At 53.6% G+C, this 17992-nt stretch overlaps 2 protein-coding genes across 3 annotated transcripts in view; both read right to left on the bottom strand.

Moving 5' to 3' along the window:
• Positions 1-393: 393 nt before the first annotated feature.
• COX19 (cytochrome c oxidase assembly factor COX19) lies at positions 394-10699 on the bottom strand. The gene is made up of 3 exons (XM_072753363.1): positions 10533-10699; positions 9961-10076; positions 394-3667 (listed from the first exon to the last, which is right to left on the bottom strand). The coding sequence occupies exons 1-3, from the start codon at positions 10612-10614 to the stop codon at positions 3587-3589; spliced, it is 279 nt and encodes a 92-aa protein (XP_072609464.1). The 5' UTR covers positions 10615-10699; the 3' UTR covers positions 394-3586.
• Positions 10700-15043: 4344 nt separating this feature from the next.
• CHLSN (cholesin) overlaps positions 15044-17992 on the bottom strand; it is a 145159-nt gene continuing 142210 nt past the window's right edge. For both annotated transcript variants that reach the window (XR_012000565.1, XR_012000566.1), the window contains one exon: positions 15044-15641. The gene's annotated coding sequence lies outside the window, so the exon portion shown is untranslated. The remainder of the gene's footprint in view (positions 15642-17992) is intronic.

Here is a 17992-nt window from a genome sequence, read left to right as displayed (position 1 = left end):
CCCAGGGGCTCATCTTTGGGGTGGCAGCTATGTGCCTGGGCAACCAGGAAAACATTCTCGAAGTTGTCTTTGGGCACCTCTGAATACCACTGTTGGCTTTCTGCAACAAGTGCGGGTGCTTTACTGGAGCAAGGGGGAGGACCAGGTGCTCTGGCATGGGCAGGGTGTCTGTACTCCACACTCCAGGCTGCTAGCAACTCAGATCTGGAAAATCAAAGGCCGCACCAGGAAGCGGCCACCCTGTGGTAAAGAGGTCAGACATCTGCACGATGGCACCGGGCTACTTCTCCTCCCATGCTTCCTCCCCCACTTGCTGAAACTACTTGTCACATCACCTGCTTCAAAATCCACTGGATGCACTTCAGAAAGAGAATTTACTCAACCACACATATGGAAAGTTCAATCACACAGTTTAATGCAAAATACTTTTTTCATTTTGAAATAATTTTAGACTTCCAAAAATTGGCAAAAATATGACAGAGTTCATATGCCCAGCTTCCCCAAATAACACTTTACATAATCACAGCACAAGAACCAAGGATCCTGGTAATCAGCTGCTGGCCACTGTCCTTCCTGGCCCAGGGCCCTCGTGGCAGCCAGTCTGTCTCCTTGGACCCCTCCTCAACACAGTTTTTGTCTCAGGACCCTGATACTTGTGAAGAGCACTGGCCTTCACTCCACAGAAAGTCTGTTTATTCTGGGGTCTGCTCACTAGGCTGAGATAAACAAACTCCAGGAGGGCATCAGAGAGGGGACACTGGGCAGGTCACCAAGTGGTGAGCACAGTTGTCTCTACTGCTCCCTTGGGAATCCCTGAGTGCCCTGGGGGTGGCCCCCAGACAAGGCAAACACACTGGGCCCCAACTCCAGGACCCCATGGGTTCTCATCCACACCCCTTGCCACTGCAGTGTGACTGCTGTCTCCACTGCCGCTTCTGCACTGGGCTGGCCACTGCCAGGAGCTGTCTCTGTCCCGCAGACAAGTGCATTCCTGTAGTTACTCTCGCATCAGTGCAGACTTGAAGACATTTATTCTGGAGATTAGAGCCCAGTACAACATTCTGTTGCTCAAAGTGGCCCAGGTGTGGCTCCCTGGCGGGGACTGTGTTCTTTCAACAAGCCCCCATTTTATTTCCAGCAATTATTACTTTCTGACACAAAACGGTCCAAGCTCAGGTTGGATTTCCCCGTCCCTTCTGGAGCCTGGTTCCGGCCGTCGGGAGCGGTGCTCCAGCCCTACATGGCTCAAGGGTGTACCTGCTGCAGGTGTCATGGCCTGAGGCCCCCCCGATGTGTGCGCACGCCCTGATACACTCACACACCTAAATCCGTCTCTGTCCAGCCACTTTCTCTGTGACTGCGATTCCCAAGACCCGGCTCTTCCCCACACTCCCCAGTTCTCCAGTCCTAGAATGCTCGCTTTCAGAGCCGATGAAAGCAAACCTTCTGGTCAGAGATTAGAACCTGTCTTCTCATCCCCAGCTCGTCGAACTTCTGCTTTCCACAGCTGCTGGGCACATTCTGTCCCACCCCCACCACGGCAGGAACCATATGTATGTCTGGCTGGGCTGCCACTGCAGCTGCATGTGGGGTCCCCCATAGCTGCATTATTTCTGAGCACGTGGAACAGGATGCAGCTTACAGTCAGAGCTACACTGCATGCAGGAGACCATTCTCTTTAGCAGCTGGCATGTCCTTCCTCAATTTCATGTCTGCACACAGACACTTAATGGTTTCCCGTCTTCCTTACTAAGGTTACTACAGATGCTTCTAGAGTCTGCCCCTCTCTCTCATGTACGTGCCGCCTATAGTGTGAGGTCAGCTGTGTCACTTCAGATCCCACCCCTAAACCCCACTGAGCCCCACGATATGGATGAGCCACAGTCCGCCAAGACTCGTACGCATGGGGATTTGGGTCACTCTAGTGTTTTGCAATTATAAATGATGCCATATCAATAACCTCGTGCACATATAATTCTGTATGGTTAGCAAACACAAACTAGTTTCATGGCTCAGCTTGGTTTGGTGATAAAAGCCAAGCCCTTTCATAAGCTGGGCAGTAACATGAAAAAGATCTGTAGCGCAATTCCAGTGAAAGACAGAGACTATGTCCCAACAGTGACACACCGCAGAGGGCAGTAGGCACTGCTACTACTCACGCGTGAACAGTGCAGAGTGAACACTATGGAAATGGAAAAGTTGTGGAGTGGTTTCCTTCAGGGAGGGTCGAAGCCAAGAGGCATCCACCATGGAAGGACTGCACACACAGGGATCTAAAGGCAGAGAGTGGACACGGACACACCTCTACCACCACAGCCAAGGAGGGGGCAGTGGTGACTTTTGGGAGCCCAGACCTGGGTTGTGGCTGGCTGTCCCCACTAGGGTCACTGTCCGAGATCCAGGGAAGGCAGTGCTGGGCCCCGACCCCCCCCCCCCCCCCCACACACACACGTGTGGCACTCTGTTCGTGGATCTGAACCTTGGCCACTATCAAACTACCCAGAAATCCTGGCTGGAGGTTTGGATACCTGTGAGGTTCAAACAACCTCAGGCAATTGTGGCGGCTGCCACAGCGCTGTGGGCTGTGGCACCAGGTCTGTCGCTCTGAAACATGCTCAGAGGCCCTAGAAGCCTCTGCCAGATGATACGTTAGCATGGGTGTTCTTCCAGAGGGAGACACAGGAGATCACGTATGTAAGACAAACTACATGTGTCCTGACACCTGTTCCTCAGTTACATTAGTCTGGTCATTGTGATTAAACTAGTTTTATAAATTCAGTCCACACAGGTCAGAAAATGACCTGTGGTTAAAAGGTACTTCGTGGGATCCCTGGGTGGCGCAGCGGTTTGGCGCCTGCCTTTGGCCCAGGGCGCGATCCTGGAGACCCGGGATCAAATCCCACGTCGGGCTCCCTGCATGGAGCCTGCTTCTCCCTCTGCCTGTGTCTCTGCCTCTCTCTCTTTCTGTGTGTGACTATCATAAATAAAAAAATTAAAAAAAAAAAAGGTACTTCGTGTTCGGGCATTACCAGAAAAACGTTACCAAGTCAAATACGTCAAAAGGCAGATGATCTCTCCTTTCCAAGTTCATATTCTGTATTTTGTTCAAAAACTGGAAATGAACCAGCACACAAGAGCACAAAAAGGAAACCAGTTTGCCAGGGAAAGGCTTGATTTCTGGCAATGTCTGCGTCTGTGGCAGAGGCCAGAGCCGACAGCACACAGCACGCCAGCACTGAGAAGCTACACACAGTACCACACGTGTCATGTACACCACGTGTCCCTACACCAAGCAGCCGCGACTCTGCACTCCCACCTCCCGCCCACCATGGAACTCTGCCACACACCATGTAAAGATAAAACCTAACGCTATTGGGGGGAAATGAGATCTAAAAGCCAGTCAGTTTTCAAAATAACCTGGGAAACATCAAGTCAAGATGTGTCACATTAAAAAAAAAAAAAAAAAGTCAAGATAGATGTGTCTGTCAAGGAGGGCGTTCCGGAATCCTCTCCGTCACAGCACCTAACTGTAAACTGTCGACATGCTCCATTCTGAACCACCTGGCAGCAGGAGGTCTTCTCTCCATCAAGAGTTGGTTTCTGCCTTTGGTTTTCCATCAGTCAAATCTCCAAATCCCAGTTTTTCCAGTGGTTCTTGGGCCATCAGCTGCCTATAAGAAGTGAAGAAAACAAAGAGCACGGTCTGCACAACGCCTGTGCGTTCACTCCCATCCCGTCCAACCACAGGTCTGGGGGCTGCCCAGAGCCAGGACACTGCCGGACCTGGCCCCCAGGCCCCTGAGGGGCTCCTTGCGCCCTTTTCCTCTGACGCCTGCACCTCTGGACCCACGAGGGATAACTACTGGTGGATGGTGCACAAAGCCCCCCAGTTGCAGGGTGCAGCTCTGAAGGGAGAAGGCAGACCACAGAGACGCTCCCCAAGGTGCCAGTATGGGGCAGACGTGTGAGGCGTGCAAGGGCTCCAACCCCGACATGGCTTTTAGGTCCCAGTGAAGACTCAAGAAGACAAGTGCACAAAGAACAGACCATATCTGGTACAAATGACCCTGAACAATGCAAGAGTTAGGGGCACTGACCACCCATGCAGCTGAACCCCTTAACTCCTGGCCCCACAAAAGCATAAAGACCAATAGCATACCACTGACCAGAAGCCTTAGCTATGACATAAGTGAACCCTAATAAAAGATAAGCCAGAGAAACAAAATGTTATGAGGAAAATCACAAGGAAGAAACATATTTATGATACTGTATGTACTGCATTTACAAAAAAGTCTGCACATAAGTATGCCCATGCAGTTCACATGCATGCTGTTCAAGGGTCACTGCATTCCTTAGCTTTACTTGCAACTCAGAAACACTTGGGACACTTGGTGTGTGGGCCCCATGTCATCTCACTCTTGCCCCAAGCCCTGCACAGGCCCACAAAGATGGGGATGCCCCACACAGAGCACCTGCTGAGCTCCAAAGTCTCCCCTATCTGGCCTCCCACTGCCTACAATTCTGGGGAAAGAGAGGGTGGAGTTTCATTCTGTTTTGTTTTGGGGGCAGGGGTGGGTTGATTCTAACTCTCAGAGGCCATCTGTCTGTCCTCCTTGCCGGTGGGAGCACAGCATCCCCACAAGAACCACCAGGCTCAGCTGGCACATGGGTCACCCATGACACTGGCCATCATCACTTAACACACTGTGTCCAGGCTCCCATCCCTGAGCCTCCATACCTTTCCCTGGCCAGCCCCACTGCCCAGCACAGGCAGCCAAGTTCAGCCAGCATGCTGGGAACCGTGGGACATCGCAAGTCACCTGGTCAGACAAGCCACTTTCTGCAGGTTCTGGGGGGCCTAGTGCAAGTGGGCCACACTTCGGCAGAAAGACAAAACCTTGCAGGGAGATGATCTTTTTTTTTTTTTTTTTTTTTTAAAGATTTTATTTATTTATTCATGAGAGACCCAGAGAGAGAGGCAGAGACACAGGCAGAGGGAGAAGCAGGCTCCATGCAAGGAGCCCGATGTGGGCCTCGATCCTGGGACCCCAGGATCATGCCGTGGGCTGAAGGCAGGTGTTAAACCGCTGAGCCACCCAGGGATCCCCAGGGAGATGATCTCAATCTGAACTTCATAAGGGCTCCCTAGGCCGTCCCCGTTAAAAGAACAAAATATGACTGTTTAGACAATGGGAGCGAGGGGATGTCCCCTCGATGGCTCCAGCAGTGGAGGCGGGAGTGGGGAAGTTGCCTGCGCTGGGGGACTCCGTCCCTTTACCTGCGTGGGTGCTTGGCAATTTCCATCACAAAAAGCTAGAATCCACTTAAAAAGTCCAAGTGTAGGCCAGGCTGACTGCGTTATCTGACTGTGTCCCTAGAAGATGTGGACAAGCTAGACAAGCCCTGAGGAGGAGCCTTGCTGCTGTCTGGGCGCTGTGACCCCTGCAGTACCCGCCTAGCATCCCAGGTGAGCTAAGTGGCCCCCGGGGCCTTTCTCTCTGCATCGTAGGAACGGGGTTTGGAGCAGAAGGCTCAGGCATCTCCACAAGCGCCAGGCACTTCCTGCACGCACTGTGTCCAAAGCAGCAGGGTACAGAGCTGAAGCAGGAGTGCTGCCCTCCAACAGCTACTCCACACAATACAGCAGGACCGAGGCCAGTGAACGCTAAGACCTGACAGACACCCACAGTCACCTGAGCTCCCTCTCCCATCTAGAGAACCAGGAAGTTCCAGGGGAAAGGGACATGGAGCCAGGAAGTGGAGAGCCAAGGTCACAAGATGCTGGGTTTACTCTGTGGGCACCAGTGAATGCCTGCGGCTGGGGCACCAGTGGAAGAGCAGCAGGAAGTCCCATAGGCCTGGGCACGTGCCCCTGCCCTGGTCAAGAAGGCTCCATGCCAGCTCATGTGGGGTGCAGGCCCATTTGGGTCACAGCCGCCAGCAAGCTGTGCTGCCCCTGCCCCACCCCCCTGACCCAGCAAAGCCATACCCAGAGAGCTGGTGGAGGTCACCAAACCTAGAACTGCAAACCTCGTCAGTACAATTTAATCTAGAAGCAGATTAAATTCTAGAGCAATGGGATGCAAGTGCTACTCCTTAAACCAAGTGAGGAAACAATGATACTTTTTCACACATCTTGGCAAAAGAAGACATCTGGCCAACAGTTCTTAGAACTGACCTCTCTCAGACCTCACTGTGGTCTGCAGACGACACCCTCATTGCTGGAGCCTGGGACTGTGGCCCTCCATGGTAGAGGGGAAATCGGGCTAGAGCTGGAACTACAGCTGCAAACTGGCCAATTCTGAGAGTGACATTACCAGGACACAACATCATCACAGGAATCCTTAAAATCAGGGACAGATGGGAAGAAAGGAAGGTTCAAATAAATACACCATTGCCGGCTTAGAGAAGGTGGGGGGCATGAGTCCAGGAGCATGGGCACCTCTAGAAGCTGGAAACGGCAGGAAGTAATTCTGCCCTGGAGCCTCCATAAGGAATGGAGCCTGTCCATGCCCCAAATGCAGCCCCATGGGAGCCATGTCAGACTTCCCACTACAGACCGTGACGTGGGCTGGCGTGCTCCTCCAAACACACTGGCCTGAAAAGGAAGGACCTTCATGATTAGTGGAACAAATGAGGAATGAGGAAGAAAAAGCTAGAAGCCAAATAACACATAATTCAAGATATCCTTTCTACAAATCTGTAAATCTTCATAAAATCCAGCTCCTTGGCAAAGTCATAAAAAACAACAAATACAACATTTAGCAAGTTCTAAAGCCAAAGGGATGATTTCAATGCCTCCCATTAGCATAAGGAAAGAGACCAAAGAAAATATCCCATTTCCAGTCCAGTTTTTTAGGGACTGAGACATTGAGATCACTGGAATCTTCACGGAAAGCAAAATCACTCTCAACTGTTCCCTACAGTGCCATTCTTTTACTTATTTATTTATTTTTTAAGATTTTATTTATTTATTCACAAGAGACACAGAGAAAGAGGCAGAAACTTAGAGGGAGAAGCAGGCTCCCTATGGGCAGGACTCGATCCCAGGACCCCAGGTTCACAACCTGAGCCAAAGGCAGACACTCAACCAGTGAGCCTCCCAGGTGCCCCTACAGTGTCGTCCTTTTAGAGGCATTAAGTGCATGACTTAGGGCAATAGAATTTTTCAACAGTGTGTTCTTCAAGGGTATGAGAACAATAATGAGCAGCACCTGCTGGTCTCCCCCTGAACTGTACCCAAGACTTGCCAAGAACTATCTGTTGTGTTTTTCTATAGCCCAGCCAGGAGGCCCATCCTTCACACGAACCTGCACTCTGGAATGTGGCTGCACCGCCCCCGCTGCCCACCCCACCTCATGGGAATCAAAGTGAGATGATTAGAGGCTTGAGAATACAGATCGTGCCTGTATTTGCTGCCTTCTCTATTAACAAGGTAATCCCAAATTTAACAGCTCTTCCTGTAAGAAAATGTGGTCCACAGCTACTACAGCACACATAATTCCATGTTGGGCTACAATGGCCAGAGGCCCCGAGGCAACTTTAAAAACCTGCTGTGGTCCAGGGGTGCCTGAGTGGCTCAGTCCATTAAGCATCTACCTTTGGATCGGATCACGATCCTGGAGTCCTGGGATGGAGCCCCACAATGGGGTCCCTGCTCAGCGAGGAATCTGCTTCTCCCTACCCCTCTGCCCCCGCTGTTGGTGCGCTCTCTCACATGCGCTCTCTCTAAAAAATAAAATCTCAAAAAACAAAGCTTGCATGGTCCAGTTTTTTACAAGATGCATACAGAAGCATGAACTGGTAAGTCATATATGTGATTTCAGCACAAAAGAGAAAAGAAATCTGTAAGAAGCAGGAGAAGCAAATGTGCAAAATCTTGATATTGAATCCAGGTGGTTGCAGATTTTCATTTAAAACCATCCAAGGTGGGCAGCCCAGGTGGCTCAGCAGTTTAGTGTGGCCTTCTGCTCAGGGCCTGATCCTGGAGACCTGGGATCCAGTCCCGCGTCGGGCTCCCGGCATGGGAAGCCTGCTTCTCCCTCTGCCCGTGTCTCTGCCTCTCTCTCTCTGTGTCTCTCATGAATAAATAAATAAAATCTTTAAAAATAAATAAAAATAAAAATAAATAAAAAATAAAAAATAAAACCATCCAAGGGCAGCCCCAGTGGCGCAGTTTAGTGCTGCCTGCAGCCCAGGGTGTGATCCTGGAGACCCGGGATTGAGTCCCACATTGGGCTCCCTGCATGGAGCCCGCTTCTCCCTCTGCCTCTGTCTCTCTGTGTCGCTCATGGATAAATAAATAAAATCTTAAAAAAAAAAATCATCCAAAAAGGGACACCTGGGTGGCTCAGTGATTAAGCATCTGCCTTTGGCTCAGGGCATGATCCCAGAGTTCTGGGATCGAGTCCCGCATTGGGCTCCCTGCATGGAGAATACTTCTCCCTCTGCCTCCACCTCTCTCTCTCTGGGTCTCCCATGAATAAATAAATAAAATCTTTAAAACAACAACAACAACAAAACCCAAAAGTCTACAGCCAAAATCACTGACCAAGTCAGAAACACACACATAACCCCTATTTATCTTAATGCCACCTGACCAGCCTGTGAAGCCACTTGAAATAACAGAGCCCACAGAGTGGTCAGTTGCATCCCCTCTGTCCACCCCCAACCTCAGCAGGCCTCAGGGGAGGCTGGGCTCCAGAAGCTGTGCTCAGCAGGGCAAGGCCACACAGACAGCAGGCAGCTCACTCCCAGGGTCAAATGGGGAGAAAAGACAGGGCCCTTCTGCTGGTCCTCCACCAGGCAAGCCAGGAGCCTCTCTGGGGACCCAGAGAGCCCAACTCCAGAGCAACTCCCAGCAGGAGCAGTGGCCTGTGGTGTGCTGGGTACCATGGCCGGCACGGGGATGACTGACCTGAGGTGCAGAGGGGCGAGGGACCTGCTCACACCGTCACACACTGACAGAGACCAACTTCAAACTGTCTCCAACGTGTGCAGCACTGAAAAGAAATTCACTTGGTTCCCATGTTTAAAAGACGTGTTAACTTAAACACATGGGCCCCAGTAATGTGCTACTTAATAGTGAGAGCTGGACTTGGGGTGGCCCGCTTCCAATCTAAGCCCCTAGGAGCCTGAACAACTCAGAAGACAGAGTGAGGGCCTTCGTGAGGGGCCCATTCCTAGGGTCCCCTGAGTCTGCAGACAGCCCTCCATACACCTGTAGGGCTGAGAAACACAAAAGATGGTGCCTGGAGGGAAATGTCTGAGTTTGTCATGGGAAAGTAGACACAGGGCTCCAACAGGACTGGTTTATGTCAACCCAAATCCTCAGACAAAGCCGTCTGAAGTCTGGATTCCTTACCAAGCTAACGAAAGGATCAAACAGCAGAAATACAGGTTCTACCCCCACCACGTAACGACACATGACCTGCTTCTCCCATCAGAGACCAGAATGGCTTTTTAGTAAAGTCTCAACGAATCCTAAGTTGCAAACATTTGTTTTATTTAAAAGTGAGTTCTGGTAAATTCCATTCAAGACAGAACAAATCCTTCGTCTTTCATCATTTCTGAAATGGCCTATTGTCTCCCCTGTCACATTTCAAGCACAGCCGAACCTACCCTACCGGGAACAAAACATGTTTATGGTCTGAGAACGTCAAAGAGAGAAACCATGTACCCACAACCTTCAAATCTTTTGGCTCAGTCAGCATTTTCATGATGTACAATCCTGAAACCTTAATGACAGGTCAGCAGCTCCCCAATTTGGAAAGTAAATACCCCGAGGAATGCAGTCGCTCAGGGAGGGCCCCCCGATTGCCACACAACTTCTGGTACACTAAACCTGGCAGGCCTCCACTGCAGAGTTGTGAAAGACACAGGACTCAACGAGCCAGGCTGCAACGACCCCTGGGAGCGGGGGCACGGAAGGTTCCAGAAGTCACATGTGTCAGCATGCACTTGCCTCTCCATTCTGCATTCTAAATAGGCCTTTGATTCCTTTCTGCACAGAGCATTTTCAAATTTGTTGTCGCGGAGACACTTCATAAACTTCTCCTTGAAGCTTTTGCATTCACCTAGAAGGAGAATGGAGACAGCGTTTTCTCCTGGCGCCGACACCGGGCTGGCCGCCCCGGTCAGCAGCTCTCGCCCCCCCGCCCCCGCCCCCGCCCCAGCTCGCCCGGCAGCAGGCGGGGGAAAGCCGCGCCCACCGCGTGCAGGTCGGGCCAGAACCCGCCACAGCGGGTTGGGGACGTTTCGTAGGAAAACGTGCGTCAAGACAACGCGCGCGGCCCGTCAGTCCGCTCTCGGGGCCTCGGCTTCCACCGGCTCCCCCCAGACCCGCCCCCGCTACCGGCCTGCAGGGCCCTGTCCCGCTCCCGCCCGCGCGGGGTGACGTCCGTGTCCGCCCGCCGCGCCGGGCCTCAGTTTCCCACCTGCACCGCCGGCGGACGCCACGGTCCACCCGGCCGCACGGCGCCCCAGGACACGCAGCACCCGAGGCCCCGCGCGGGAGCCCGCCCGCCGCTCACCGAAGTGATCCAGCGGGAAGCTGCCCTTGTCCGGGGGCCGGGGCTGGAAAGTCTTGGACCCAAAGTTCATAGCCGTCGACATGTTGGCCCGCCCCCCCGGGGTGCGGAGCGCGCCGTGCGGAGGGCGGCGGGCCGAGCGCCGAGCGGGCGCCGCGAGAGCGCCGAGCACGTCGAGCGGCTAGCGGCCCCGCGGGACAGGCCCCGCCCCCGCGCCGCAGGCCCCGCCCCGCGCCGCAGGCCCCGCCCCCGCTGGGCTGTGAAAGGCTCCCATCCGGGCTGTTCTCCAATTTTTAAAAAAATTATTTATTTATTTTTTAAAAATATTTTTACTTATTTATGAGAAACAGAGACAGAGAGAGGACGGCACAGACACAGGCAGAGGGAGAAGCAGGCTCCATGCAAGGAGCCCGACGTGGGACTTGATCCTGGGACTCCAGGATCACACCCTGGACCAAACACAAGTGCTCAACTGCTGAGCCACCCAGGCTTCCCCAATTTTTTTTTTTAAGATTTTATTTATTTATTCGTGAGAGACATAGAGAGAGAGAGAGAGAGAGGCAGAGACACAGGCAGAGGGAGAAGCAGGCTCCATGCAGGGAGCCTGATGTGGGACTCAATCCTGGCTCTCCAGGATCATGCCCTGGGCTGCCCGCTGTTCTCCAATTTGACCCTCACAATAGCCCAGTGGCAGAGACCCGCTGTCCTTTCCTTATAATACGGAAACAAGTCCAGAGAGGCCCAGCAGACGCACAGCTTCGGTCCACAAGAAGCCCAAGAGCAAGTGCACTCACATCCCCAGGCGCCTGGGAGGCTTACCTGATAAGGAGGGAGTGAGGGCCACACACTGAGTGGCTCCAACAGCAGAAGCGTCCTTGCCATCAGCTCTGGAGGCCAATGTCTGAGACAGAGGGGTGGCGGGTCTGGCTCCCCCCAAGGTTCTGGGGAGACCCTGTCACAGTCTGTGCCCAAACTGCGGATGGTCACCAGCAGTCCTGGGGCTCCTGGGTGGGTGCATGCACCCTGCCTCTGCTGTCACCCTCCTGTGGGGTCCCCCCTGTGTGTCTGTGTCTAGATGTCCCCTCACAAGGACACCAGCCAGATGGGCGGGGCCACTGTAAGGACTTCATCCTAATTACATCTGCAATGGCCTTATTTCCTTTTTTTTTTTTTTTAATTTATTTATTGGGGCAGCCCAGGTGGCTCAGCAGTTTAGCGGCACCTGCAGCCCAGGGCATGATCCTGGAGACCCAGGATCAAGTTCTGCGTCGGGATCCCTGCATGGAGCCTGCTTCTCCCTCTGCCTGTGTCTCTGCCTCTCTCTGTGTGTGTGTGTGTCTCATGAGTAAATAAACAAAATTTATTTTATCTTTTAAATATTTAATTTATTTATTCATGAGAGACACACAGAGAGAGAGGAAGAGACACAGGCAGAGGGAGAAGCAGGCTCCATGCAGGCACCCCAATGCGGGACTCCATCGGAGGACCCTGGAATCACACCCTGAGCCGAAGGCAGACTTTCAACCGCTAGGCTACCCAGCTGTCCCTGCAATGGCCTTATTTCCAAACAAAGTCACCTCCTAGGTATCGAGGGTTAGGACGCCAACATCTGAATTCACTTGGGGCAGGGGATGCAGCTCAGCCTAGGATGAAATGAAAGTGCATCATCAATGGTTCCAGCTCCAGCAATCACTTATGATTACTACCACAACAACAGTGAAAGGGCTAAGTGGAGACCCCAGTTCTCCCAAGAACAGCTGCCCACAGCCCTGCACCCTGGGCAACTACTCCTCTTCTCCAAACCCGGCCTCCAGATTTCATGTGGAGGGAGGAAGTGTGCACCTGTGTTCTGTGATTCTGCCAGTTCCGGCCTGCACCCATGCCTCCATCCCATGTGTGTGCCCACCATGTCCCAGGCCCTAAGCGGATTGGGTCCTCAGCCACAGAGCTCACCCGCTACCCCCTCCCCCAGACCCTGATGTGATCCAATGAGCCCGTTCCAGCAGCTGAGGGCCTTGCAGAGAAGTACCAGGCCAACGAGTCCTCGCAGCCCCCACCTCAGGGCGCCCCCTACTCAAGGCCTAACTTGGATGCCCCCTTGCCAGGTCCCCAGCACGCCTGCGCCTCCTCAGTAGGCATCACTGGATGTCTGTGCCTGAGGTTGCATTTGGCTGCATTCAGCTCCATGCTGGCGCTGAATGCCAGTGGGGTCCGTTGGGGGTCCACAGGGAAAGCCCACTCCAATTGTTGAGGCCTTAATCAGAATCAGCCCAGTATTCTGGGCCTGCTAGAAACTACAAAAGGAAAACTGCAGCTTGATGTGGTCACATAAACGACTATTGCAAGCGCTAGAACTAGGGGCCACTCACTGGGTTATTCGTTAATATGTTTCCAGGGCAGTGAACAAAAGACGCTTTTATTACCCAGCAAATAGCACTTTTCCACTTGACTAGATCACACCAGTTAGCAGTAAAGAGGACAGCCCTGCCCCCAAGGTGGCCTGGGCCTCTCCCTCCAACAGCCTAGAGGGACCAATGAAGCACTGGAGGCCCAGTGACCTAGAGGTGACAGCCAGTTTTTAATTGACATGTCTATACCTGGCAAATGATTATTGCTTTGTATGAGATGTTTGGATTTTTATCTGCAGCACATGGATACAACAAGTGGGGGAGTAACTGATGTTTCTGGAACCCCGCTCCATGCGAGGCTGTTTGGCATGGGGCCCCTGGAACAGTGCCTGGTACACAGAGGACATTCAGTTAGTTGTACTGAAGGATGAACCTGGTTCAGGAGGTGTTCTTACCTTCATCTCACATGGAAAGGACTTTCTTGCCCCAGGTTATGCAGCCAGCTTGTGAGCTATCTAGCACAGTGTAACAAACGTTCCCAACTCACTGGTGTAAAATATCCATTGTTGGCTTTGCTCAAGAATTTGCAGTGTGGGCTGGCCTTGGTGGAAATGACCCGGCTGACATCAGCTGGGGTCACTTGACCTCAGTGGGTCTCAGCCTGAGGCCGCCTCCACCATGGTCGTGAGCCCCCAGCCAGAGGCAAGGGCCGGGAGCCTGCTCTCAATGGAGAGGAGGGCAAAATCACAGCATGAGAACAGCTCCTGGATCCAACTTTGCCTGAAACTAGATGTCATAGGTCTTTTCACTTTGATAAATTCTGCTGCAAAAGTATACTTTTCAAAAGGATGAAAACATAGTTCTCAGAACAATATAAACTGTGCATATGTCAGTTTCATTTAACACATGGATGAAGGAATTTGGCCAGATGGCAAGGCTGATTCTAGGAAGGGCGCCCCAACCCTGATATATCCACATCTGGTCAGAGGAAAAGAGAGGATGCCAGAGTCAGATTGCTCAGCTGAACCTGGAACAGGTTAATGTCTTACAGGGCAATAAACCATAATCTTTGGGATTATCTTTTCTGCCAGACAGAAGTGATTTGCATTTTTACAGGAAAAACAATCACTTGCAGCTTTTTAGTTTCCTACAAGTGAACGTCTGGCTTGAGGGCACCTGGGCCTGATCAATAGTGAATGTAAGTCACATACACGGCCCTGCTTGGGAGGGTCGGATGGTGCTCAGTCAGGCTGGCTGGACCAGGACTTCAGGGGTACGATGAAGGGACACAGTATCACCCATTTGCCTTATTTCTGCGTATTGGGGAGTTACCCTGAACACTGCTTATTTGAGCCTGGGGCTGCAAACACCATACATGGGCGGGGGGGCAAACCACCAGAAACCTATTCTCACCGGGCTCTGGATGCCAGAAGGATGAACTTGAGGTGGGCAGGGCTGCGCTCCCTGCACAGCTCTCAGGGAGGGTCCTTCCCGCTTCTTCCAGCTCCTGCTTGCCCCGCATCCCTTGCTCATAGCCACAGCCTCCATCTCGGCCTCCGGGGTCACCTGGCTTCTGTCTGTGTCTATGTCCTCTACTCTTCTGTCTCTGCTAAGGACACCCAACATTGGAGTTAGGGCCACTCTAGTCCGGGATGACCTCATCTAAGCCTGGTTACATCTGCAAAGATTCTCTTTCCAAACAAGAGCCCATTCTGATGTTCTAGGGAGACGTGGATTGTGGCAGGAGGCCATTCCACCCAGTACATCACTCCAGCCAGTTTGGGTTTTTTTCCCCTACAAAGAGTCCCTGCTGCACAGAATCATGGCAGACGCCATGAGCCTTGGAGGAAGGTTCCCATAGGTGGCGGAGCCAGGAGGTATGTGCAGAGCCCTGAAGCTCAGAAGTGCTGAGCTTGAAAGTTGTTCTTTATGCTGAGAAAATTGGCAAGCTGGCCTGGGCTGGAGGCGTGGGCACATCCCAGCAGCCCCCCACCCAGCACTGGCACCAGATGGGGGCAGTACCCGGAGCAGCTGTAGAGGGGCCGGTGAGCGAGGGCCCCTCCCAGCACCCTCCACAGGGGCGGTCATGGGGAGAGCCAGGCCACGTGGGGGTCAGTGTGCACAATGCCCTGCCGGCGTGGGGCAAAAATCAGCCAGAGTCTAATGTGGAGAAGCCCCCTGGCTTGGGGATTCTAGTTCTAGGAACTTATTTATTTTTTTTTTTTCTAGGAACTGATTTGACAGCACCCTTTGCAACATGTGCACACAGGTATTTTGAGCAGGATGTTTTTGGCCACGAGACAGAACAATGCAGAGGAGACAAGGAAGCCGTATGGTGTCTGATGCGGCCACGCTGTCACCGCAAAAATAAAAAGCAAGTGAACAGAGGGAAGGAGACAAGGGCGGGAGGAGACTCCGGGGTGGACAGGGGTGTTCACTCCCTCAAACTTGGTGAAGGTTTCATGGCTGCATGCACATATAAACTCGCTTGAACACGAGCTGTTTGCTGCACATGAATAAAATTAGAACCAGCGCAAACAGGCACACACAGCACCAGGTGCAGCACAGGTGCCAGCGTATCTGTCGAAGGACGCAGGAATGAGCGGCATGACGAGGAGAAGGCTCACTTCCCTGGAGGTCGCTGGTGGGCTATGGACCCCCTGCTGATGTGTGTCCATCATCTGCTTAATGGATAAATATCCACAGGAACACCTCCACATGAGATACAGCCTATTGGACACCGTGGTGGGTTGACTGGTTGCCCCTGCAGAACACATGCCCAGTGATCTCTGTGTGAGTGGTGAGGATCCCGGGGTGAGATCACCATGGGCTATGGCAGGCCAGGTGGGAGAGGCAGGCCAGGTCCTTCCAGAGAGCCCTCAAGCAGCCAACTGGCCCATGAGCCCCCATGCAGACTTCTGGTCCCGACTGCCAGACTGTATTTCTGGGAGTTCTAAATGCCCAGCTGTGGTTCTTGGTTTCACTGCAGCCCCAGGGGTCACACAGGTGTGAGCCATGGGGCCACTGGGGCCCTCAGCAGGATGTGTCCCCAGTGTTGGTGGGCACTCCCTAGAAGTTGCTGAGGATGGGCCTCGGATGAGCAGCTGGAGGACAGGTGGCCTGGGAGGTCGTGGGGAAGGGTTTCCCAAGGCCTGGCCAGCAGCGGGTCCATGGCATCTGGGCATCTGAGTCCCATGACCTCGGGGACACAGCAAAAGCGGTTACACTCTCGGGGAAGAGGGACCCTGAGCCCTCAGGGAACGCGGGATGACTCTGAGGGAAGATGGGACAGTTGCTCCCCACCTCTGTCCTCCACAGACCCTTCTACAACCTTGCCCTTCCCCTTGGACCTGGGGCAGCCTCAGGACCCCACCCCCACCCCAAGGTGACAAAGCTGTGCAACTCCAAAGCTAGGTCACAAGTTGTGGCCTCTGACTCTCGAGCCCTCATTCACAAAACTTGAAAACACAAGTTCACCAACATCATGCCTGAGGTCAGAGTCTGACACGGCTCTCCCCACAACCCTGGAGCAGCCCAGCCAGCCCCTAGAAGTCCCCACAGGGCCCCAGTTCTGGCTCACCTCCACCGCCTCCTCCCCTCCCGGGCCCCACGGACAATCTAGGACAGTCTCCCTATCTTAGGATAAGCTGACAGCGAATTCAGTTCACCTTCTACCTTAATGCCCTTTTTGTGGAACCTGGTGTTTTCACACGTTCCAGGGATGAGGATGTGGACGTTCTCGCACTCATTACTCTGCCAACCTTCCCTGGTTCCTGGGCCCTGGCCTGTGCCGCCCTGGGAGTCCTGCACCATGACCCCCATCGCCCCGTGGCCCGTGCTACCATGGGATTCCTATACTGAGAACCCTGTAGCCCTACTGCCCATGCTGCTATGGATATGACGTGTGGTTCAGGCGGAACAGTAGAAACAGAACACAGGTGCAGGGGTGCGGGGGCCAGGGCAGGGATCAGCGTGGGGGGTATGGGAATCTGGGGGGATGGATGGGACTGCCCCACATCTTGATCGTGGGGGTGGTCACACGACCATAGGAGTTAGTAAAAACTTGCAGAACCGTACCCTGAAAAGGCTGGACTTCACTGGGCATAAATTCTACCTCCATTTATAGGAAAGGACCCCTGCCAGGTGGGCTTCCTGAGGCTCCAGCCAGAGGCCTGTCCCCAGACAGTGGCAGGGGCACTCTGCTGGGTCCCCTCCCAGCTACGTCTTTCTGAGGCCTGGATGTCAAAGAATTGACGCTCACGGTTGCCAGAGAGATTCACAGCCAAGCCCCTACTTCCACCCTCAGGGCCCAGATTTGACTCCAGCCCTGCTGGCCGGGCTCTGAGAAACTCCCGGTACCTGGCTGGCCTCACCTGAGCCTGGCCCACGGGGCGGGCTCACCCCGTGCACAGGGGCCTGCGCTGCGTCCCCCAGTCACACACTGCTGGCCCTGTCCATGCTAGATCCTAGGAAACACCAGTAGGGTCAGGGGGCCTATGGGACAGGGTTGGGAGTCTGACTCGATGTGTCTGGTTCCCAAGTCTGCACCCCTCACCACCACACCCCTGCCCCACTGGGTGGGATACCGGCAAAGCACCGTGGTGGGTGCTGTGGGGTACCCTGCCCTGATGCCCCTCACCCCCAGCACACCCAGAGGCGGGGGGGTGCTGTGAGCGCCTCAAACCTGGCCCCCTTCCTCTTCTGAGAAATGGGGGTGACCCCGCTAGGCTGTCAGCAGGCGCTAAAGGGTCTTGCAGGTAAAATGCCAAGAACTGGCTAAGCCGGGTGGTTTGGTAAAGTCCCCGCTCCGTTCCCCCCTCCCCCGCAGCCTACACAGCCACACCCTGCAGGGGACAGTGCCTGCTCCCAGGTGGCTGCCAAGAAGTATGGGCTTCACACCCAGTGTGGCTCATAGGTGCCCAGGCCTCACCAACCCAAAGGAGGAGGCCATGGAGGACAGGCCCCCACCTCCGACCCTGACTTCTTGCCTTCACCCCTTCCCACAGCTCTCCACCCAGCGCCTTGCTTGCTCCTGCTTCCAGGACCTGCAGAGATGTTCCTTCTGCTGGATACCCTTCCCCCTGGTGACTCACATGCTCAGCTGCAATGCCCGAG

This window comes from Vulpes vulpes, chromosome 3 (assembly GCF_048418805.1).
Source record: "Vulpes vulpes isolate BD-2025 chromosome 3, VulVul3, whole genome shotgun sequence".
NCBI lineage: Eukaryota > Metazoa > Chordata > Mammalia > Carnivora > Canidae > Vulpes > Vulpes vulpes.
The sequence above is the reverse complement of the archived record's forward strand: the minus strand, read 5'-3'. Positions and strand labels throughout refer to the sequence as shown.